At 37.6% G+C, this 26,246-nt stretch overlaps 1 protein-coding gene across 1 annotated transcript in view; it reads right to left on the bottom strand.

Moving 5' to 3' along the window:
• Positions 1 to 26,246, bottom strand: part of dachc (dachshund c) — a 78,234-nt gene that overhangs the window by 21,567 nt on the left and 30,421 nt on the right. Inside the window, exons 2-5 of the mRNA XM_073842199.1 lie at positions 24,806 to 24,921; positions 19,225 to 19,350; positions 2,505 to 2,677; positions 976 to 1,111 (exon numbers count right to left, since the gene is read on the bottom strand). Coding sequence (XP_073698300.1) covers positions 976 to 1,111; positions 2,505 to 2,677; positions 19,225 to 19,350; positions 24,806 to 24,921 — 551 coding nt within the window. The remainder of the gene's footprint in view (positions 1 to 975; positions 1,112 to 2,504; positions 2,678 to 19,224; positions 19,351 to 24,805; positions 24,922 to 26,246) is intronic.

Below are 26,246 nucleotides of genomic sequence, written 5' to 3'. Positions count from 1 at the left end.
TATAAACAGTTTTTACAAACAAAGGACATAAATACAAAAGACTGATCCTTGAAGTCCAAGGATTTACTGTTTTTAGGGGGGAGGAAGATGTACACTACCATTCATTTTTTTTAATACTTCTGTTTAGCGAAGATGCATTACATTGATCAACAGTGACAGTAAAGAGATTTATAATGTTATAAAAGATTTCCACCAAAAACTTAATTCGTTTTCAACATTGTTTCTTGAGCAGAATATGTACATGTTTTAATCATTTCTATAGGATCATGTGACACTGAAGACTGGAGTAGAGCGTTGGCATGCATATAACTTCTTTCAAAAACATAAAAAATACAGACCTCAAACTTTTAAATGGAACTTCACTCATATCCAACATTAAATACATTTTGTACTGAACAAGCTTTAAAAAACTCTTAACAGAATACAGGTAGATAATTTTATAGAATCATCTCAAAACGCCTAAAAATTATTACACGATTTAAACTTCAGTTTTGTCAAAAATAGGATTTAAAACACATACTGCTTCCCAAATTATATCATACCACTGATATCCGATATCTTGGGTAAGATTTATAATGTGTCTGATAATAGACTGAAAAAAAGTAGAGAGCATTATCTGTAATTGCATAGTTTTAGTTCCGGTTAAAGCAATGCACATGAACTGCTCTGATGGCTTTGCTTTTAGTAGATTCTGTGATATCACCTTATTCTTAATTCTAAAAGCACATTTGTAAGGTTATATGTGTAGTTTCACATTATCGTGAGAGCATAGTGCTAAGTGCTCAGGGACCAAACTCTGCTGAAATAGTAAGTTTGGTTTTAGCCATAAGAGAGGATATGGACAGTAAAGAAAATGTAAACGTATACATAGTATTACAGCTAACATGACACTGATGACAACTAAAATCTTGAAATTGTACGCAACGTAGACTTCGTAATAAGACATTAAGGAATAATACAAAAGAGCAGACGTACGTGGCCGGTCAGAAGAGCTCTCTGTGTGGGCAGGAGAGCTGGATACGCTGCTGCTCTGTCTGGAGGATAAGTGGCTCCCTGACCTGCGGCCATCATCCAAAGAGGGTACAGGTGACGGGCTGTCTGGAATTCGCTCCTGATAGTGAACACACACATTATCATAATCTGTCATAGTTTAGATAAACCTGTAATAAAATCTTAATAATTGCAGAAGAACTTTGTCTGTTATGAAAGTTAAATACTCTTCTAAATAGTAGAGTGAAGAATAAATACAAGGAAAAGTTCACTCAAAACATGATCAAATCTGGATAACACTTTACAATACGCTTCCATTTGGTAACACTATTTATTTACATTAGAACTACATTATAAACTAACAATGAAAAATATGTCTTTATAAGTCTTTAAGTCTTCACTGATCTTAGTTAATGTCTTAATTAATGAGTTCTTGGTTTCCTCCATACATGACGCTTGGATTTGAGGTTTGTCGGACCAGAGAATCTTGTTCCTCACAGTCTGAGGGTCCTTTAGGTGTTTTTTTGCAAATTCCAAGTGTGTTTTACTTTACTAAGGAGAGGACTGAGTTTGGCCACACTGCTATAATGACTGGATTGGTGGAGTGTTGCAGTGATGTTTGTCCTTCTGTAAGTTTCATGGAGCTCAACTAGAGTGACCATCAGCTTCTTGGTCACCATTCTAACCAATGCCTTTCTGCATTAATTGCTCAGTTTGGCCAGCACTACGGAGAGTCCTGGTTGTTCCAAACGTTTTCCATTATGGATAACTGAACTTCCCTAGATGTGTGCCTTGATGCAGTCCTGTCTTTAAGCGCTACAGGCAGTTCTTTCGACATCAGGGCTTGGTTTTTGCTCTGATATGCATTTTCGGCTGTTAGACCTTTCCAAATCATACCCATTCAAATGAATTTGCGACAGGTTAACTCCACTCAAAGTGTAGTAACATATACAAGCATTATGATTCCTCCTGAGCTAAATTTCAACTGTCCCAGATAAGGGTATGAATACTTATGCAATTGAATTATTTCGTTTTTTATTTCTAATAAATTTGCTAAGTTGTAACAAACCTGTTTTGTGCTTTGTTGTTATGGTGTATAGAGTGTAGACTGATGTGGAAAAAAACTTTTTAAAGCAGTTTAACATAAGGCTGCAACATAACAAAACGTGAAAAAATGAAGGGGTATGAATACTTCTGCAATGCACTGTAAGTAAAATATAAAAGGTACTGTATAATACCATATAATGAATTATCATATATTATTAACCTATTTACATATACGTTACACATTTTACTATGGGGATTTTATATATGTTATGAACATATATCTGCATCTACCCAGAGAATGTACATATCTGAAAATGTTATATCCTTATAGGTAACACACACAACTTCATTCATTATTTTCAAAGATAAACAAAAGTTTGGGTTTGGAAACAATATTAAGCTAATTAATGTAAGTCACGACAGAAAGTTCTTCATATAATGAACTTGAACAGTTCATCTCCATGTACCTTTATAACTGACGTCACCATTCTGGACGGGGCACTCTGGACCTGAACAGCAGCTGCCATGTTGGCAATAGTGCTGAGATGGTTCATCTGGTTCATCGCCATGGTGACCGAGGCAGGAGGCAGACTGACTGGAATCAAGGGATGTGGCATCATCATGAATGGAAGTTCCAAACCTGTACAGAAGAGCAATGAAACACACGCAAAATAATTACACCTTAATTAATCACCCATGTATAATCTAATACATACTTCTGCATAAAAGGCTTTATTGCACTGCAGGAAACCCTACAAAAATTTGCATTCAAAAAAATCAAACTCATTAAAATAACACATGCTGCACCAACAGTTTGAGGATATTAAGAAACACTCATCACACTGTAAGGGAAAACATCTTGTAAATAGTTCCAAATTATGATGCTTCACGTTATGAAATTTCATCAGTTTCTGCTTTGTTAAAGCTCTCTTTAAAGATGTGCCATTATGGCACAGCACGTCTACAAGTATAACTGGAGCTGCTGGAGTCTGTACCTCAAACCAATTAGCTGCTTCTCAGACTGCTGCAAACGTCTTCATACATAACAACCCCGTGATAAATTAGACCACACACTCTATTTGTAGCACAACAAGCTACGTGACAGCAAGACTGCAGCACATACGCCTGCTGTGTGACCGGTGTTTTGCTTGTTTTAGTGTGCTGATCCAATCCCTCGCAGCACTCTAACAGTGTTATGCTTTATAGGAATGTGAGCGGATATTCTCCAGAGAGAAATAACAGCAGAAAAAGGAAATGGATCCTCTCACGACTGAACAGGTCAGGGCGTAAGGTTACAGTCAGCCACTCTGCAGCCGCCCGTACACCGCCGCCACTTTGAAAGCGAAGGATGAAAGAAAGAGAGAGAGAGAGGACATTTCGACAGTTTCTCTCAAAGACTTTTTCATTTCCCATCAGCTGGCTTAAGAGACGCTCCTGAACTGTGTTGGCCTCGTGGTAATGGATTCACTAGGGTTGATACTCGCGGCAGTAGCGAAGCAATGATGAGAAGGAAGGCCAGGAGATGATGAGCCCTTTGGAGGTGATAGTTTTCAAGACCCTCCATCTCCCTCTGCTTTTCAACCAAATACCAGGCAGCTCTGGGGGTCAGAGGTCACCTTTCTGCCACAGAGACTTGAAGGGCTACTTACAAATGAAAGTTCTCCTCTCTTTCGCCATGACATTTTTAGTCAGAGACGGAGAGAGAAGGACAGGAATGAATAAAAAAGCCCCTGATTTTCATGAAACAGATGACACGCAGATCAGTCACGGCGATCGGGCGACAGAAAGGAAGTGAAAAGGAGATCAAAGAAAGCCATTGAGCGCTGAGGAGATTGATGTATGGATGGAAAAGGGATCTGAGCCAAGCACAAGCACATGCCAAGAACATGCAAGCTGCTCCGTCTTTTTCACTAGGCGTCACTAATATTCTTAAAGCTAAAACGCCAGTGCCATCCGCACATTCGCTTTTCAAGTGGAATTTAAACTGCCATATTATGGCAGAAAATGCTGATAGGAGCAATATCTGGCCTTCTAAGCACATTCGGGAAAGGGCCAAAGTGGCAAGGAAACACTAAACCCCCTCCCCATCCAAAAAGTCACTTTTGAATGAGACTGGAACTCAGCCAAATGCATCAACATCCGTCACCCTTCATCCGTATCTCGAGGGGCCTACGTCTCAGCTTCTGCTGCAAAAAGAATAACAATGCGATCCGCCAGCGTCTGTTAACGCCGCAGTGTCACTGAGGCCTGTTTGTGAAACACATGGTGGCCGATATCACTCACGAAGAGCTTTCAATCTTTATTTACCTAAAACAAAAGAGCCCAGGGCTAAAAGAAATTGGAAACGCGCCATTTTAAAATATCCCCCAGCAGCAGTTGCCATTGTGCGCTTGAGCCCAAGCTATTGTGGGACTGTAAATGATTTTGACAGGAAGTTGCAAATTGTATAAATATTTAGCGTTTAATAAAAAAGGAGAAACAAAACAAGCAAACGCTGAGGAAAGGAAACAAAAGAAGTCTAATGACAGGGCTGGGAAGGAGCCAAGTACTCGGCTGGATAAATCCAAACACAACAGGGATCTTGGTACAGATTCGGGCACAAAACTGTTGCGTAAAATGGTGTGGAGAACAGCAAAACAACACAACACCTGGAAAGGATTCAAATGAGAAACAGCAACAAAATGTACAATGTAGCCTGCTGCTCGAATGAAGTGTGAAGATTTTTATATGCTGATTATCATATGATATTGTTTGAACTAAATAAGCAATCAGTTCAAACAATGTCTTTATGTCTTTGATAATGGCACAGTCCATGAATATGACACATGGTTTCCTGTTACTTTTTTAAAACATTAGAGGAAACTTTTTGTGAGACAGAATAGTTATGTTAGATAAACTATTATCTTCTATTAGTTAGAGATAGTTCACCCTAAAATGAAAATCCTCCTCAAGCCATCCTAGGTGTACAAGACTCTTTCAGATGAATTCAATCATAGTTATATTTAAAAATGTCCTGGCTCTTCCAAACTTTATAATGACAGTGAATGGATGCTGAGATTTTGAAGTCCAATTAAGTGCATCCATCCATCATAAAAAGTACTCCACATGGCTCCGGGGGGTTAATAAAGGCCTTCTGAAGTGATTTGATGAATTTGTGTGAGAAAAATATCCATATTTAAAACTTTATAAACATTTCCCAGTGGATGGACATATGACAAAGGTGTAGTGTAAGCTCTGGTGAGAAGTGACAAATGTGGAAGTGAAGTGCAGAGAGCAAAACAAAACACCAGTCATGAATCAGAAGCACAAAACAAGAATTTGTAAAGAAAAATGGTGGAGGATTTTGATATAAGCCAAGACTATAAGCCAAGTTCTCACGAGACTATATTCTCACTAGAGATTACGCTATATGCCTATGTCCTACGTCATCTGCTGGAACACCACTCTCTCGTGAACACGTACTACAGTTAGTGGAAGCTAGAGATTACGGTTTATAAAGTTTACAAAAATATACATTTTTATTACAAAAACGTATCGATTTGCTTCAGAAGGCCATTATTAACCCCTCGGAGCCACGTGGAGTACTTTTTATGATGGACGGATGCACTTTATTGGACTTCAAAATCTCAACACCCATTTACTGCCATTATAAAGCGTGGAAGAGCCAGGACATTTATTAATATAACTCTGATTGTATTCATCTGAAAGAAGAAAGTCATACACAGCTAGGGTGGCTTGAGGGAGAGTAAATCACAGGGTAATTTTCATTTCTTCTTCTAGTTTTCATCTTTCATCTCTTTTAAGTTAGTTTTTATGGCCTGTCCCACATCAAAAGTGAGTGTTGAAGTATTCAAGCCAGAACAAAACTGAACTCTCAAGTCTGAGTCTAAGCCAATATTTTCAGAAGCATTTGGACTTGGCTTGGACTTGGAATCAACTAGTCATATAAATTATGGTCTTGGACTCAAACTTCAGATGGACTTCAGACCGAGTCTGGTCTTGTGCCTTTTCAACTATATCTAATAATTAAAATCATGTAACAATGTCATAAATTTGACATTGCATTGTGGAAAATATTTTTATTTTAATATTAAAAAACCCAGTAACCCAGTATAGTATAATTTGCCTTAATACAAAAAAGTAACATGCCTAAAACTGTGATACCCATAACATTTCTTTCTACCATAAATCAAAAAATCTTTATTAATGTTCTTAATTTCTTCATACTTATTGTGTGGACTGAATTTCTTATTTTCAAACATTTAGCTTTGTTTTTATACGAATAATTCAAACAAATCTCAAATTTCATTTATGGCAAATACAAGTTTAAAATAAGTATAAACTGACATTTTCTACTAGATAGCCCCTTTAAATCCATTCTGTGACCCTGGACCACAAAACCAGTCATAAGGGTCAATTTTGTGAAACTGAGATTTATACATAACAAGGTTTCCATTGATGCATGGTTTGTTAGAATACGACAATATTTGTCAGAGATACAACTATTTGAAAACTTGCAATCTGAAGGTGCAAAAAAAAAAAATCCAAATATTGAGAAAATCACATTTAAAGTTGTCTAAATGAAGTTCTTAGCAATGCTTATTAATAATCAAAAATTAAGTTTTGATATATTTACAGTAGAAAAATTAACAAAATATCTTCATGGAACATGATCTTTACTTATTATCCTAATGATTTTGGCATAAAATAAAAATCGATGAGTTTGACCTATACAATGTATTTTTGGCTATTGCTACAAATATACCCCTGCTATTTAAGACTGGTTTTGTGTTCCAGGGTCATGTTACTGTATATTTGCAACCTTGTTACTCATTTTGTCTGATTTTGTACCCTATTTAAAGTGACAAAATATGCCAAGACATTTCACTAAAATAACTATTTACCTGTACTGTACTGCCTGTACTTCAAAAGTTTAACTTTAGCTTTAGCTTTAAAAGTTAGATTAATTATACACAGAAATGCGGCTTCCGATTTTCCTAGTGCTACTGGAAACCTTTTCCTCTTTATTGCTACTTTAATCCCAGTCATAAATGTTTCTGCTCATGTCATGTACTGTAACCCCCTGCAGGTAACGCAGCAGTTCTCTTTTCCTCAGGCCAACCTCCCCTGAGACAGAGACCACCAGCAGGTGTGTATGAAAGGAAGAGACTCTACCTGTGACACATACATCTGAGAAGAAGTTGGCCTGTTAGCACTGATTCCAGTGTATACTGCTATTTCTCACACACTACAATATCTCTGTTTAATTATTAACCTACGATAAGACTATCTGTTTTCTCTGTTTCCCCATTAAAGGCATTTAACGTGTTCCAGCCTGACAGCCGTATATAAAACAGTAGCGATAGACAAGCTTTATTTCCCAGACAAAGGTGCGGTTGCCAGTAAGCAGCTGTGGTCTAGGTGTTTAGTCTGCACGTTTAGCTCTGGTCTTTGTAGTGGTTAGACACCATGGAGTAATTTCCACATTCCCGTCAGTGGGGGGTGGGGGAGGGGATTATGGAAAACCGGAAGTCTCGTTTCTCCCTTAGATGAAATTAATGATGCCTCCATGTGCTTACTGTTGAGTTACTTCCCTTATGGAAATAATCACAAAACAAGCAACAACAACCACAGTGGGGGACAGAAAGGGATAAAAAAAAGAGAGATGGAAAAAGGGGTTATGTGGTGAGGCCCTTGAAGGGTTTTGGGGCCTCGTTCAGGGAAAGTTAATGAAGGCGCAGATAGTTTAATACGTAGATGAAAAGAACCTGTGAGGATGTGATTTTTGCTCTTTGGCTGCAAGAGATGAGATGATCTATGGTTGAGAAAAGAAATAAATTGAGGTCAAAATGAATTCTTAATACAGAATATAAGATTTGCTCGGAACAGAATTGAAGGAAGTATTAACAGGCGGTCTGCTGAACTATAGTGTTCTCCCACACTCCCACTGTTTGTCTGGTCAGAGGAGCACGCAGCAGAATTATTGAGTGCTCAAGACAGAGAACATCACACATACACACACTTTTGCCACCCACAGCCACACAGAGAGTCAGAGAGGCAGTCGTCCTGACCAGCTGCTTGTGATTACTTGTGTTTACAATGAGCATCAGGCATCTGCTGCGTGTAATCCAAAACACACACACACACACACACACACACATACACACAGAGTCTGTGGAAAAAACATGTGCACAAAACACATTATTAAAACACAAACACATACAGACTATTAAAATCTGTGTAGTCATTTTACTGAAAATGCACACATATTTGGGAGACATGTCAATGTGAGTCAATATTATTAGTGTAATTAACTACCAAACTGAGACAAGTATTGCATTTGTGTGCAGTTTTGTTAACACCTGTTACTGTTATTTTGAAATATTAAGCACTAGATAGTGCTCAAGTATTGAGGATAAATTCTTAGATTCAATTAGCAACACATATATCACAGTTTCAAGAGTTATTTAAAGAAGAACAGCTGTTTCTGTGACACTGAAGAAATAGCTTCTGAAAATTCAACTTTGCAATCAGAGGAATAATTTATATTGACCTCTTCTTCTTAATTTATATTCTACTTTCAAAACAAAAAAAAGTACACATATTACTATATTACTATATTTGTAAGTGTGTGGGAGTATGGCCACAAAAAAAGAGCAAGACGTAATCTCTTGGTCCTAAACTTAAAGGGATAGTTCTCGCAAAAATGAAAATTCTGTCATTAATTACTCACCTTCATGTCATTTCAAACCCGTAAGACCTTTGTTTATCTTCAAAACACAAATTAAGACATTTTTTTATTAAATGTTATTTTTGTTTTCTTTGTACACAAAAAGTATTCTCATAGCTTCATAAAATTACAGTTAAACCACTGATATCACATGGACTATTTTATTGATGTCCTTACTACCTTTCTAGTCCTTGAATGTGACAGTTGTGTTGCTGTCTATGCAGGGTCAGAAAGCTCTCAGATTTCATCAAAAATATCTTAACTTGTTTTCTGAAGATGAACGGTCTAAGGGGTTTGGAACAACATGAGGGTGAGTAAATAATGACAGAATTTTCATTTTTGGGTAAACCTTGTTGCAGGATTTCCTCACTGCTTGTGATTCTTTTCAGTACCTCTTATAGTGCAGAAATGACAAATACTTAGCTGCAACCAAACATATTGCGTTTTATAAAATCTGTCGAGTTTCGTCAAGGTTGTCCAAGAGTTCACAAGTGCATTTCTGAGAGAGCCACTCAATTCAACTCAGCAAACTCTGTAAAAATGCTCTCCCTTTGCTTTCACACCAATCGCTATGACTCTAATTATAAAAAGTGCTCGGTCAGTGTAGCAGAGTCTTCTCACATTTTGTCTGTCTCATGTTTCAGCCCTTTTTCCTAAAGGTCACTGTGTTCCATAGGACAGCTTCATTATGGAAAGAAAACCTAAATTCAACCCCAAGTGCTTAAAACAAAGGGAAACAAGTTTTATTAGAGATGACACTACATTCCCATTCACTTATGAGTCAAGGCTGCATCTAATTATGCATTTTGCAGTAATGGATAAAACTTTTGTGACACAAATGCAGTAAAAGTCACCATTTTTTTTATACCTACAGTCGTGGCCAAAAGTTTTGAGAATTACATAAATATTGGAAATTGGAAAAGTTGCTGCTTAAGTTTTTATAAAAGCAATTTGCATAAACTCCAGAATGTTATGAAGAGTAATCAGATGAATTGCATAGTCCTTCTTTGCCATGAAAATGAACTTAATCCCGAAAAAAACTTTCCAGTGCATTGTTAAGAAGGCTTCAGGGCCCTGGGCCCTAAAGAGGATTCAGCTGCGGGATCGGAGTGCCACCAGTGCAGAGCTTGCTCAGGAATGGCAGCAGGCAGGTGTGAGCGCATCTGCACGCACAGTGAGGCCAAGACTTTTGGAAGATGGCCTGGTGTCAAGAAGGGCAGCAAAGAAGCCACTTCTCTCCAAAAAAAACATCAGGGACAGATTGATTTTCTGCAAAAAGTATGGCGAATGGACTGCTGAGGACTGGGGCAAAGTCATATTCTCTGATGAAGCCTCTTTCCGATTGTTTGGGGCATCTGGAAAAAGGCTTGTCCTGAGAAGAAAAGGTGAGCGCTACCATCAGTCCTGTGTCATGCCAACAGTAAAGCATCCTGAGACCATTCATGTGTGGGGTTGCTTCTCATCCAAGGGAGTGGGCTCACTCACAATTTTGCCCAAAAACACAGCCATGAATAAAGAATGGTACCAAAACACCCTCCAACAGCAACTTCTTCCAACAATCCAACAACAGTTTGGTGAAGAACAATGCATTTTCCAGCACGATGGAGCACCGTGCCATAAGGCAAAAGTGATAACTAAGTGGCTCGGGGACCAAAACGTTGAAATTTTGGGTCCATGGCCTGGAAACTCCCCAGATCTTAATCCCATTGAGAACTTGTGGTCAATCCTCAAGAGGCGGGTGGACAAACAAAAACCCACTAATTCTGACAAACTCCAAGAAGCGATTATGAAAGAATGGGTTGCTATCAGTCAGGATTTGGCCCAGAAGTTGATTGAGAGCATGCCCAGTCGAATTGCAGAGGTCCTGAAAAAGAAGGGCCAACACTGCAAATACTGACTCTTTGCATAAATGTCATGTAATTGTCGATAAAAGCCTTTGAAACGTATGAAGTGCTTGTAATTATATTTCAGTACATCACAGAAACAACTGAAACAAAGATCTAAAAGCAGTTGAGCAGCAAACTTTGTGAAAACTAATATTTGTGTCATTCTCAAAACTTTTGGCCACGACTGTACAGTACAGCTCAGCTAAAGTTTTGGTCTTGAGACATGGTCTTGGTCTAGATCTCAGAAGCTAAAGACATTGTCTACATCTGAGCTTTTGTCTTATGGTGGAGAGGAATATTTAAGACTATTTCTGATTTACAAAACACAATAGGCCGATGATACAACTTTTTTTTCTCACAGAGAATGGGTAACAAATTTCTGGATACTTTAGATCGGTCGTCCGGCCCTGTGTTTCACCTGGTTGCCTGTTGGTGGCTACTTTGCCCAGAGTTGCCCGTCAAGCTTTATATGAACAGATTTAATCTCTTTTTTGTGTAGGGCAAATATAAACAGTGTATATTTGATTCTAAAACATGTTAAGTTAATGTACGACAACAAACCTCAATGATTATCCAGTCAAGCAAGCATGTTAGTGCTTCTGTTTTACATATTTGATGAGTTCTATGTATTAAACATGTTTATCATATAAAGTGCATCTCTTCAGAAGACTTAAACTGATCAATTCATATAGATTGCAATCTCTTGGTAAACTTGGTTGTTACCTGCAGTACTGATGCAATTATGATGCTGTTAATGACTCTTGACTCAGCACTAAAAAACATCAGTGGAGAGTTTTTAGGAAAGTTTGCACCACTCCAGTGATGTCATCTTTTGTCCAGTGACTCCTCTGAGAATTTTCTTTATTCATTATTCATTTCTACGCTGATTCTAAAATGATGTTATAGGAATTAAAAGGAAAAAGGGGAAAATGTTCCACTTCATTAACTGTTCTACTTTTATCATCCAATTTTTTCCTGATTATGTTCTGCAGGAATCCCATTTCTTTTCTATTACAATTTTTGGGGAAGTTCAGCTTATCTGTCAGCTCAATCCCATGAGAGTGAGAGACAGGCTCCAATGGACATGTGGATGTGCTTGTGGAACTGCAGCCCTGGAGACCACAACACACTTCTCGACTTGACATCCTCTATCTTTACCTCTTCTCTTCTCTTCTCTTCTCTTCTCTTCTCTTCTCTTCTCTTCTCTTCTCTTCTCTTCTCTTCTCTTCTCTTCTCTTCTCTTCTCTTCTCTATATATTACCTATATATATTATTCATGGTTATAGGCTCATATATTACTTAGTGATGGCTTAGTGGGTACCATTGTTGCCTCATAGCAAGAAGGCCCCCAGTTTGAGTCCTAGCTAAGTCAGGTTTTTCTGTGTGAAACAGACGAACTGACACTAAATTGACTGTGTCAGTGGGAGTCCACATCTACACTGAGCTCAATGAGTTTTAACCAGGGGTGTGCGATATCTATCGTCTACGATAATAGCTTAATTGTTGTTTAAATGGTATGCAATTTGAGATTATTAAGTATATCGCAAAAAACCCCCAAAACAAAACCATATGCAGAAAGTGCAAGCATAACACAACATAATGAAGGTTAGATTATTTCATGCTTCATGCTTTTTAATGCGTGATTTAGACTATTAAAATACATTCACAATTTCCCCAAATTCAAGATAAAGGGGCAAATATGCCCCTATATGACTTTTATATGTCTTTTACATTTACATCATCTAATATAGTTAAAGGGGGGGGGGGGGTCCAATGCTGTTTCATGCATGTTAAGTTATTTACACTCTTAAAGAGTAGGATTCTCATGCTAAACATGGCCAAAGTTTCAAAAAACGTTTTGGACGTATAACAGAGTATTTCTGTGCTGAATACACACTTGTGGGTTTCTTACAAGTTTCTGAAAGTTTTTTTCGATCATGGCTCTTTATGACGTCCTGAAGGGTGGAACCCCTTGTATGGGCATTTCTCCCGAAAGAGCGTGTCCATGCACACATCGACCAGAGCGAGAGCAAGAGAACACCCATCAACGCGCTTCATTCAGCTGCACGGGACTTAGTCAGGAAGAATGTCTCTAAAGAAGTGTGGTTTTGGTTGTAAGCCAAAGATAACCTTGCTCAGCTTTCCTAAGAACCCACTGTTACATGAACAGTAAATGATGCAGTTTCTTTTTCCGGGGCAGAAACTGAGTTTTGCAAGTGTGTTTGTTGATGAACGTTTTATAAACAAGGCCCAGTTTGATGCTGGATTTGCACATCGTTTGATACCGAAACATGGAGTGGTCCCAGCTATAAAAGATCCCGGTCATGATTCAGAACTGTAGATGGTAAGTGAAACGGCATTAAATGTCTGTGTTTTTTTTTTTTTTTTTTGCAATCGGCGTGCAAGTTCTCGTCAATCTTTAGCTCCACCCATGGCATGTCTCAGCTGTTTTCGGAGAGAATCGTAAAGCTGTATCTTTCTTTTGTAAATACGATAAAACTATTTGAGATATGAAGGATGCAGTACTACTCTATAGGTACTCAAGAATAACATAAGATTGGGTGAAACTGTGTGTTATGCCCCCTTTAATATCACACAAAGAGTAAAATTTTTTCTTCAAATATCAGTAGCTATGATTGCAGATGTGATAGGCTTTTTATAAAACAGTCCAATAAACAGAAGTTAATCTTAACTGACTTAAATTTTAATTTAAGTTCCTGCTCTTCTGCCAAAGCAGAACTGATTTGTGTCTCTGAGCAACATGACAGTGTTTTGTTAGTAAATCAATCAGCAGTTTGTACGAATCGGTTGAATGAATGACTCAATGACTCACTCACACAGTTATTTGCCGCCACCTACTGGCGATTTTAGGTTTATGTTTAAAGTATATTTTCCCTAGCCTGACAATCCAGACCCACATAAATGTAGGGTCTGGGCACTCTCCATAGACAGGGCTCAACCGGAGGGGTGGGATAAACGGTTGTCTTTCAAACTACCTCTCCATGCAATAGGATAGCGCTACAACCAATCAGAGCAACGAAGAAGGTGGCATAGTCAGAGCGACGGAAAAGAGAGTTCCTTGCATGTGTGTTGTGGAAAAGTTTGATGAAGAGATGTGATAATAGATATCTTCAAATCACAACAGAGATAATGGAGCTCAACGACTTTTGCCGTTTTTGCAAAAGGAACCTGAGAATTGCGGGCGTGCTTTCAAATTCATCAAGCATCTTTGAAAAACTGAAGAAACCTCAAAGTATTGCCGAGAGACTACTGCATGTTGGAGTGGCGGTAGTCGATACACCGGCAAAGTCGAAAAGAGTTTGTAAGTCGTGTCTCACCTATTCATCGAGACTGGAACGTGACATAAGAACGACCTCAGTGCAGTTTCTTGTTCTTTCAGAGTGGCGGCCAAAGCCGATTCGAAAGAAAGTTGTTCGCTAGCAGCAGCCATCGCTCTATCTCTCACGCGTAATTCACGGAACCAGAGAATGTCTGACGGAACTTATGGTCGCAGGTCAGTCGTCATCATGTTAAGCCCGCCCACCGACTCGTGATTGGCCTGATCCATCTTGGATTTTTTGAAATCTCAAGTGAACTGAGAGTAACTAGACTGCCCTTGGAAGCAAATGTAATTTGCTGCCGCTAGGAGCACGTCTAGATTCTAGACTATATTTTCCCCCTTTTTACCCAAAATCATTTCAAATGTCACCATTGAATAAAATACAAGCACTTACAATAACAAGTAATTATCGTTATCGTCAAAATTCCAGAAAATATCGAGACATAATATTTTTGTCATTATCGCATGCCCTGAGTTTTAACAGACCTTCTAAATTGTGCGGTGAGTTTGGTGGGGGCCAATTGAGAATGAATGGGGGAAGGTCACATGGGAGACGGCAATGTCTCCATCGCAATATGATTGTATATGACTGGTTCATGCGATAAATCCTGCCTCTTGTGTTTGTGCACATTCCATGGTTGCGAACAGTGTTGGGTAAGTTACACTAAAGAAGTAATTAATCACTAATAACTAATTACATCTTCAACAGTGTAATTAGATTACTGTACAAATTACTCTCTCCAAAAAATATTTAATTACTTATCACTAATTACTTTCTAAATCCTATCAACCCAGACAAATTAATGATACAAGAATAGACATGAAAATGTTATTTTAATACTTTCAAATAAATAATAGATAACTACATACATTATTCTGGTCACACTTTAGATTACTAGATTACTTTAGTTAGTTTTCACTAATTACTAACTATTAACTATGACTTTTGCCTCAATATACTCCTAATTACTGCTTATTAATACTTAGTAAAGTAGTGAGTGAGTAAGTTTAAGAGTTGGGTATGATTAAGAATTTAGAATAAGGTCTTGCAGAATAAGACATTAATATGTGCTTATTTAAGTAATAATAAACAGCCAATATCCCAGTAATATTCATGCTAATAACCAACTAGTTAATAGTGAGAATTGGACACTGAAGTGTTACTAATATTCTTATTAAACAACTCACACACTCACTTAGGTATTTTAGCTTGTTCTTCAAAATAATAAATAAATATGACACAACTGCATTAAATTATTAGTTAATGAAAAAAAAAAAATCTCAAGAGACCAAATAGTCAATTTATGAAGACAAGCTTCTTGAGTTTTCATAGTAGTGTTAATAAATTACCATGAATAAAAGGGCATAAATAAATATTGGTATTTTAAATACATTAATACATTTCAAAGTAGATTTCTTAGTGTGTTTGTGGTCACCACTCTATGTCTAATGTAAAATCAATTTTTTGAAGCAAATCCCGTTGAGAATTACATATATTGTGTGAGTCTATGATTGTGAACAATACACATTACTGCTTTTAACTAGCTGCAAGATGTCTTTCACCAACTTAACATCAACAACACACATCCTCTCTAAATTCCTCCTTGACAGGACAGTGTGACTATATCCAGAGCCCTCCACTTCCTGCTCGGGGGCACAGCTGTTATAAGAACCTCTATTTAACCAGAGATGAGCTCATATCCTGGTAATCAGGGCAGAGGGGGAGCTGCTAAAAACAGTGCCCCAATCACCAACTGGATCAGTGCCACTGGAGTTCCGCTCTGACACTGCCGTATCTGTCTAGCCAGTCTCATACATGCCACACATCCCTACAGATCTCTTCAATCTTTAGGGTTTAGATGTATCACATTTCTCAGACCGAGAGTACTATTCTGGGAACAGTTTGTGTTTGTCAAATGTAAATAATTATATGACCAGTGGATGAGGGTTCAGGTTCAAAACACAGGCATGAGAGACATTTTCAGATATGTTCAGCAGACAAGGCCGTCATTGTGTCCATATTAAAATTACAGGCCACTGAACCTGGGAGATGGAAAGAGACAGACATTCTGAAGATGGATCGAATGATAAAGGAAAGAAAGTTGAAAAGAGCTGTTCTGCACCACTCAGCTCTCTTCAGCTGTATTAATATTCCACACCAAGAGTCCACACTCAAGGTTATTCTCACTCTAAATTGCTAAAGATAAAAAAAGCTCTTCTTATTAGCATTTGTGGGTAAAACCTGGCTAATCTTATTCACACTTATCCCTCTCGCTGTGACATCCTGGCCTCTGTTTTTACTTTTTCTCCCCGGAAAGGTCACAACCTCATTTTCATGGTATTTTCTTGCTTAAATCTGCTTACAATGCACAGTTTCTGAAAAATAAGCACCGCATCAATAGACAGTCTCTGGAAAATAAGCACTGCATCTTAGAATAATGGCAAGTTCTCTCTTTTATTAAAGCTGCTATATGTATTTTTTTACTTGAAAATGATTTTATGTTGGTTTAACTATGTTGGTTTAAAAGTAAATATTGTATTTCAGCAAACTGTATGTTTGAGTGTCCCAACATGGCACCACTGGCGCATCCAATGACAATGAGTTCAGCTCATGTCTTCCTGTCATTCCAGCCAGTGACGGACAGGGGAGTGTTTGTTGTGGTATTGTAAGGATAGTGCTCATCATGTTTAAATACTTATCTAAACACTGTTCCTAGAAGCGAAAACATCATAATGTTGTGCAACTTTTTTCTGAACTTTACCTCCAAGCAAAGAGTGAATAAGGAGTATTTTGGGGCCTTTATACTACACATACTTACTGGTTTAGCCGAACACAGACATGGACCACTGATAAATCACTGCAGTTTGTAAACCAGCATATTGCTCCATCCTTTATCATAACTCCAAGTAACAAGAACGACACATTCTATATTAGTCAGCATATTTCTAGACAATAGCGGGCCCACAGCTGAATAGCAGAACTATAATGTGAGTTAGCTGGAGACATACATGTACTGATTGTATACCCAATATAAAACCAGTTAACCCCTTTAATTGCCAACGCTAAAGTGAACTTTTGGTCAGATCTAGGTGCCCACAGACCGTGATTTGGAGGAAGATGGTCCAAATAAACTGTGGTATCGTATTTAAGATACATTTTAACCACTGATTCTTCACAGCCTCATACTTTGGAAGTGAAAATAAACACTTTCATAGCCCAGATCACAACATCTTCTCAACATAATCTATCCACATGAACGAGCTACAGCATTTGAGGGCAGTTCAAGTCTTTCGGGGATGTCCCTGCTGAAGGTAGGCAGCAATATGTAAATATGGTAACTTGTGATGTATGAATTTCACAGAAATTGGATTCAAATCTTAAATGGTTCAGATTCAACTCTAAGACAATAACTTTATTTGTGACCCTGGACCACAAAACCAGTCTTAAGTAGCACATGCATATTTGTAGCAATAGCTAAAAATACATTGTATGGGTCAAAATTATCAATTTTTTTTTTATGGCAAACAATCATTAGGATATTAAATTACTCCACCCCAAAATAAAAATGTTGTCATTAATCACTTATCCCTGTGTCATTCCAAACCCGTAAAAGCTTTGTTCATCTTCGGAACACAATTTAAGATATTTTGGATGAAAACCAAGAGGTCCCATTGACTGCCAAGTAAATAGCACTGTCAAGGCCCAGAAAAGTATGAAAGACGTCGTCAAAATAGTCCATCTGCCATCAGTGGCTCAACCATAATTTTAAGAAGCTATAAGAATACTTTTTGTACGCAAAGTAAACAAAAATTGGTAATTAATGACAAAATTTTAATTTTGGGGTGGAGTAACCCATCAAGTAATTATTAAGCTATTTTGTAATTTTTCTACAGTAAATATATCAAAACGTATTTTTTGATTAGTAATATGCATTGCTAAGAACTTCATTTGGCGATTTTCTCAATATTTGGATTTGTTTGCACGATCAGATTTTTCAGTTTCAGTTTCAGTTTTTTTTTTTTTTGTTGTATCTTGGTCAAATATTGTCCTATCCTAACAAACCATACATCACTGGACAGCTTATTTATAAATCTCAATTTCAAAAAACTTGACCCTTATGACTGGTTTTGTGGCCAGGGTCACATTTATGCTGCACTTTCAGGTTTACAACTTTGGAAAGTGTTTACATTCACATTTTGAAACATCCATAATAGGGGCACAAGTTAATAATGAATAATGATCTGATACACAGCATGGTGATGAACAGAAGATATCTGATATTAAAAGGAAACCTATTATGCCTCTTTTTACAAATAAAAGTCTCAGGTGTCCCCAGAATGTGTCTTTGAAGTTTCAGCTCAAAATATCCCAGATATCATTTATTATATCCTTTTGAAAATGCCTATATTGAGTTGAAGCAGAAACACACAGTTTTTTTCGTGCATGGCTCTTTAAATGCAAATGAGCTGCTGCTCCCCGCCCCCTTTTCCAAAATAGAGCTGTGCCTTTACAGCTAATAACTCATTTTAAACCATATTAGTTTAAACTTCTGATATACGGTTTCCTGAGTGCACAGAAAGCGGCTGTCACACAGCATGTGAGTACTAAACTAAACTCTCTTTTGTGTCTTATTGCGCTTAAACTGTCAAATACACACAAGTTTATATTAAAAAAACACAAGTTACTAAAACAGTCAGTTATGTCTGTGAAGGTACACAGCTGGGAAAGAAATTGCATGTTTATGTTAGATCTGTGCGGCAGCAGCGTAATATACAGTAAATAAATCGATAAATCCACTACTCTCGTCTCCTCTGAGGCTGGGACTCTAGTGTTCTGTGCTTTGCTCAAACTTTGGCTATGGTGTTAGAACTGGTACACCATTGTCGCTTGCGAAAACCCAATGACAGCACTGTGGGTGGAAACGTGCAGATTATGGGGCGGTAATATTAGAATAAGATCCCATTTATACATCACAAGGGGAGCTAAATCTGAGCAGCTCTTTTTTTTCACAAGCTTACCAAAACAAAGTTACTGGGTTGCCATTTTCATGTTTTCTTCTGGTAGATGTACCAGGGACCCAATTATAGCACTTAAACATAGAAAAAGTCAGATTTTCATGATAAGTCCCCTTTAAAAAAAGTGTTTAGTGTTGGACCAGGTTTAATAGGGTCTGAGCATTTAGCATGGCTCGACATATGAGCTTCAGTTTAAGAGAGGAACTGACACTTACCCATGCTGGAGGTGATGTCACCATTCTCAGAATCTGTGCCGTGGTTATTATTGCCATGGTAACTATTCATCACCTCCAATTTGATCTTCTTCTTCATGGCTTCAGCAAGTGTGGCAGCTGTTAGGCCTGTCAGAGTATTAAACAGAGAGGGAAAGAAAACGTGTTAATTCATAATCATTCCATAATTTCCTTTTCCAAAAAAAAATTCTATCACTTCAGCTGTCTAAATCTTGAGAGGATACGTGAATATGAATAACTGTTAACAGGTTCACCTCACCGCTTTGCCATAAATGTGCCTCATTCAAATGCTTTTGTGAAAGCAATTATGAATATTTCACATCCTATAATTGAATTTGACAGAAGAACACACTGGCACTGTAACATTAGATGATAACAACAGGTCTATTATTACCCAAAGCATCATCCCAAAGCTACACTTACACTCTGGCTCACGTCACCGTTGTGCAATCAGTCCATTGACTAATACCTCCGTCTATCTACCAAGAGACACCGCCTTTGAAGAGCAGGTCCTGGATCAGCTGAACGAGGTGACATCTGTAAGTTGAGATCTGTTCCTCCTGTCATACGGTGATAATTTAGGCTGCCTGGCACCTGCCCATTGTCACAAGTCTCCAATAACCCTTGTTAACTCAGTGTGTGTATGTGTGTGTGTACCCCCAGTGCACACATGTTATAATTCAATTAAAATTAGATTAGCTTCCCTTCATTGCACAGAGAGCTGCTTCTAGCCACGCAACTAAGGCTGTTACATGCTATTTTTCTCTTTCCTCTCTCACTAGTTTTAAAAAGTTCTCAGTAAGGCAAAATGAAGGCAAGTTGTTTTTAGATTGAGATCATTCTAATATAGCCCCCCTGGGGAACAGTGAAAATATTTTTGGAATGTAGCTTTTTTTTCCAATGTAATTTACTGTTTGGTGCATAAGAAACACAAGCAAAAAAATTAATTGAAAAAGTAATTAATGTATTTATTAATCTAATAATGTAATCATTTTTACAACTTAAAATGATAAAATGTATTGTTTTAAGTTGAATTTAGCTAAGACTAATAAATGCTGTCAAAGAATTGTTCATTTTATTGCATTAAATAAGAATGTTAAAATAAATTGTACAGAACGTTGTAATAAATTATAAAGTTATACCTGCAACTTATCATTGAAATGTTTACAAATATGTTTTTTGTTGGATTTTTGTATTCACGCTAATGTACACGTCAATTACCAGAGCCTGCATTGAATAGGCATTTTATCTAAAATTATGTTTATTTTAAGGAATTTTGCTTATGAATTCCACAACTTATCAAAACCCTGCACATAAAGTTCTTAACTATGTCTTTAAAAAAAAAAAAAAAAAAACATTTCTTACTTTTTGATTTTTTTGCACAATTTGAATATGCTGTTTTGAGGCTTGTAACACAACAAATATTGAAATAACAAGAGTATAAACTTGTAAAATTGTCAAAGGAATTTTACACAAGGATTTTGTTCACCTAGTGTTCAACAAGTCATGCGCAGACATATGTAAAAAATGCAATATTCACACTTCTCCACACTGAAATGATCAGTCATTTTCTTAGAAAAATACAAATGTATATATATTTGTAACCACAAATGCTCGTCTTCCACTAGCGCAACCTCACGCATTACATAATCACGCATGCGTGACATAGGCAAAAGTACCGACCCAGTGTTTTAAAAAGCGAACGTGCAAAAAAATCAAACACCCCTTACAAAAAAGGTAAAACAATGATGTTGGTCAATTTTGAATTGAAGTCCTATTCTACCTTTTTTAACTGATGAAGAACTAACCAACTTTTCCAACATGATTACATTTTTATTACTTCTAAAAAAATCTTTTCGCTAGATAAGACCCTTATTCCTCGACTGGGATTGTGTAGAGCAGTGTTGCCAGGTCTGCGGTTTTCCCGCAGAGTTAGGCTAATGTTGAAGTGCTGCTAATAACATGATATTTAACCCCTGGATTGCAAATTTGATCAGGGAAACCCCCCCCAAAAAAACCCCGGAAGATGATTTTTACCGTGGGACCCCCTCCGAAATGCAACTGAGCTACTTTTGGGTTCGTTTTGAGTAGGAATTGGCGGGATTCTTTGGTTTTGTTGTGGAAACCTGGCAACCCTGGTGTAGAGCCCTTTGAAGCTGCCTTGAAACTTGGACCTTTAACTCATTGGCTCCCATTTAAGTCCATTATATGGAGAAAATTCCTGGAATGTTTTCCTCAAAAAACATCATTTCTTTGCGACTGAAGAAAGAAAGACATGAACATCTTGGATGGGGTTGAAATTTTCATTCTGAACGTGAACTTCTCATTTAATGACAGAGATATTAAAACGTGCATTTGAATTTTTAAGATCCAGTGACTGTTTTTGTACCTAAACTGTAACATCCAGTTTTTAAGTGAGAACAACTAAAATGCTGCTCTCTACACTGCTATCTGCTCTCTAAACATGCCACTGTTGGTTGGTTAAAGTAAGACGGATGAACGGTCACCTTAGTTTGACTCATTTATGAAATAATATCGCATCAACTTTGAATTATTTGTTCATACAGTCAGTATTTGATTGGCTCCTGTATTTGTTGTACAAACAGAATGGTTCAGAAGACAATATGGCTGTTCATCCCAAACACTGACTTTGTGAAAGTATCCATCCAGTTTAGGTGTGTTTAAGATCTATCCTTTTAAAGTCTGCGCTCTAGTCTGGGCAAACGGCTCTCGAATTTAGTTCTAGAGCTTTCGTACGCTGGCATTTGGCTGCAATTCACAACAGTTATGTGCAAATATGAGGCAAGCTCTGGCAGTGAGCTTTAGGAGCGGGGTGTTTTTTTTCTCACTCTCTCAGTTGCTCTCCAAATGCTTTCACTAAATGTCAAGATCAGAGCATGAAAGCCAAGGTCCCTATTCAGCCTGTGAAGAGGACGATATCAAAGCATTCCCCACTCTCAGTCTGCAATCCACTCAAAGAGGGAAAAACTGTCCTCTCTCTCTTTCTCTCTATCTCCCTAGTGGCCTTTGAGTTCCCATCTCTGTGGCTGACATTGATAGTGTGACCTCTGCCGAAGATAAAAGAGGCCTGTGCTATTGAGCATTTTCTTTTTCCCTCTCACTCTTTCTCTCTCCATCACCTGCTCTTTCTAAACGAGTACAAATGTGCGGCCCTTTTCGGGCTCTCTTTGAGAAGTCGTAACGAGCAAACTGCGCACGCACACACACAAAGAGAAGGGCAGCTTAGAAGTCGCTGCATTTAGCTGCAGGATTCAGGATGGACAGAAGTTGTGATGCTTTAAATGACACTCTCTGGAGCAAGAGGAGAGCTGACACCACAGAGGCCGAGGTGAACATATCTCCAGGCTAAATCTAATAGGTTTTAATCATAATATCACAACACAATAAAGGGCAAATTAGAGTTGGCAAGATGAGGTTACATGCTACCTCGGGCAAACCTGCATTGTGAGTGTGGAAACAATAGCTGTGTTTTGTTGGCTTTGGGCTTTTCCACAGCACAGCATGAGTCAGATTGTTTATTTGCGTCACTTCAGATAAGTGCTGTTTAAAGTGACTGACACAGAAATATAACAGGCTACAACTGGTCTGTAAAAGTAAGCACCATTTCAAGCAACTGAATTGAAACTGAACTAAAGTTGGTTTTATATTGTAATATTCGTATCCCTGCTTAACACGCAGAGTAAACTGTAAGTAAGCCATTTGTAGACTGATTCTCCCCTTAAAAGTTTAAACACTGTGGCTCTGTAAAGCTCAAATTGTTTGTTTGAACAACCTGTTCAGTCCAGCACAGCAATAATGACTCAACCAACAGAGCTGGGTAGTAACTAATTACATGTAATCTTGATTGTGTAACCAGATTCCAAAAAATAAGTACTTGTAATTAGATTAAATTACATTACAAAATACTCGTAATCAGACTACAGTTACTTTTTATGGATTACATGATTACTATTTGCACAATAGCAATAAGTGATTCATAATTTATTGATTCACCCTTATTCCGTATTTTCATCTATAAAACGTGCCCTTTCTAAAATAGCCTACAGCTTATATACATTCAAAAGTTCTACCAGTTTTGTCGATATTCGCACAAAGATCAGTCATTAGTCAGCTGGCTGCACAGCATTTGACCACTGATTTACAAAAATCATTTTAGGTTTAAAAAGTGTTTCAACATTGCATTAACTGCTGATGAACAAATAGATTTTTATTTGAATTATAACTCCACTCTTAAAACTAAAGGTGCTTTGAAAGGTTCTTCACAGCAATGCCAGAGATGAACCATTTTTGGTTCCACAAAGAACCATTTAGTCAAAGGTTCTTTAAAGAACCATCTCTTTCTTACCTTTTTATAATCTGAAGAACCTTCTTTCACCACAAAGAACCTTTTGTGAAACAGAAAGGTACTTCAGATGTCAAAAGTTCTTTATGGAACCATTTAAACAAAAAAGGTTCTTCTATGGCATTGTGAAGCACCTTTATTTTTAAGAGTGTAGGTTATTTAACCATGTTCTATGTCTTATGGTTACATGACAAGCAGGTAAACAAATAAAAGTTTTTTATTTTTGTTAAATTTTAATCATTTTTAATGATTTAATTAATTATTAGCTTTTCATTAAACTCATAAACCCCCTGCAGTTTCTTCACAAACACCAGTTCAGGAAACCTTAATGTAATATAAGGTTTAATGCACTTCATGTTGTTAATGACAACAAATTCAATATATTTTCTTCCTCTTTGTACTTTTATGTCATTATGGTACAATATTATCCTATTTAAATCAATGTGATTAACAAGTTAGGTCAAATGTAATCTAAAAGTAATCTAAAAGTATCACGTTGTGTCATGTAATTTGGAATCAGTAACGGATTACAATTTGTAAGTAATCTACCCAGCTCTGTCAACCAATACTGTGAGTGTGGGCGGGGCTCAGTTAGTGAGGCTAATGAGGTAGAAATCACACACTTCTGCTATAATCTCTAACATAAATTGCCACATTGCCTATTTAACTCTATGTAACTCAATGTCCCAACCAGACGCCAGCTCCACAATAAGTAATACAGCCACAGTGATACAGACTTTACTTTTTATGTTTTATGACAGTAAGCCAGAATAAAAGCAACAATGGATAATTTACCTCAGACATGTTCAAAAGATATGTGAACAAACATGATAAATATTCTATCAGTCAATGAGTATGTATTTTAAATAATGGTAAAATGGTTTCTTTTGATTTGATTATGTACTTATCCATTTTGTTGCCAAGTGTGAGACAGCACAGAGACTCCGCCCACATGCTCTTCTGATTGGCTGTAATTTGGTTGTGACAAATTGCTTGTCGCTGGAATCTTATCACATCTGGTTAGGATACAGTCAGTGTAACTCTTCATTTAAACCAATAACTGACTACTTTTCCTATTATCCTTTCAATTATACATCATGATTTGATTATCTTAAATTCTACTTTTCTAATTTGAGAAGGAATGAGATTTGTTTGTTCTGGCAATAATAGTGAGGTAGAAACAGTTCGTCATTTTCTTACCAGTGTGAGACATCATTCCTGAGGACATGAGTCCGGAGACGGAGTGGGGCAGGACGTGAGGGCTGTCGGGTGATGTCACGCTCTGGGTTCGTTTAGGAGGTCTGCCAGGTCTGGAGCTAAATGTCAGACAAACACCAAAATGTCAGACAACCTTTTCCATTTGGTTACATGTAACAACCCATTTAGAAGACAGTGTACTTCTTGCACACTGGAAGTTGCAGTGTAGACATTTTTGTTAATTATAATGGGAATGTTGTAGTTTGCTGCATCATGTCATTCACCTGAAGTGTAGACAAGGTACAGAATGATTACTACCAAGTAGGCCTGAGGCTAGTTGTCACACAAGAAAGTTGTCAAAATGCTATATCTCAGTAACTATATGTTCTCAAAAGTGCTATTACAAGTGTTGTGCATGTTACTTTAAAAATTAATTTAGTTATAGTTACTAGTTACTGGTTCTGTAATCAGCGGTAAATGCCATCAGGTGCGTGATTTCACGTTGAGCCGTATATACTACACACAGCCGTTGTTCACTGACGAGCTGCGCACATTCACACTGATAATGAACATTGATTTGCGCAGCTCATCGGTAAACAACGTGAAATCACGCACCTGATGGCATTTACCGCTGATTACAGAACCGGCTTTACTGACAAATGCGCAAGCATGAACGGCCGATTCGTATCGGTGCATCCCTAATTTTAAGTGGATCAGAAAAGTTCATCAAAGTTGTCCTAAGACAAGAACGGGTATTATTTTGGTTTTAGAACAACTTTGATGAAATGTTTTGATCCACTTCAGATGTTGACTACTATGTGTGTGTGTGTGTGTGTGTGTGTGTATAGCTTGATGGCACAGTTTTTTAGTATCTGAAAGTACACTTAGCATCAGTCAGTCAAGTATTATAGTATGACATTATGATCATTTAGCATTAAACCTTAGTAATTACACCATTAGACCTTTAGTAATTAGAATAACCGTGTATGAATACATATTTGTCATGTTGATTGAACATGGCAGAGTTCCAAGACAAAAACCGCTACTGAGCAAAATGAACATAAAGGCTCGTCTAAGTTTTGCCAGAACACATCTTGATGATCCCCAAGACTTTTGGGAAAATACTCTGTGGACGGACAGACTTTTTGGAAGGATAGTGTCCCATTACATCTGGCATAAAAGTAACACAGCATTTCCGAAAAAGAACATCATACCAACAGTAAAATATGGTGGTGGTAGTGTGATGGTCTGGGGCTGTTTTGCTGCTTCTGGACCTGAAAGACTTGCTGTGATATATAGAACCATGAATTCTGCTGTCTACCAAAAAATCCTGAAGGACAATATCCTGCCATCTGTTCTTGACCTCAAGCTGAAGCGAACTTAGGTTCTGCAGCAGGACAATGATCCAAAACACACCAGCAAATCCACCCCTGAATGGCTGAAG

Source organism: Garra rufa, chromosome 6, assembly GCF_049309525.1.
Source record: "Garra rufa chromosome 6, GarRuf1.0, whole genome shotgun sequence".
NCBI lineage: Eukaryota > Metazoa > Chordata > Actinopteri > Cypriniformes > Cyprinidae > Garra > Garra rufa.
This window is presented reverse-complemented; position numbering and strand designations above follow the sequence as displayed.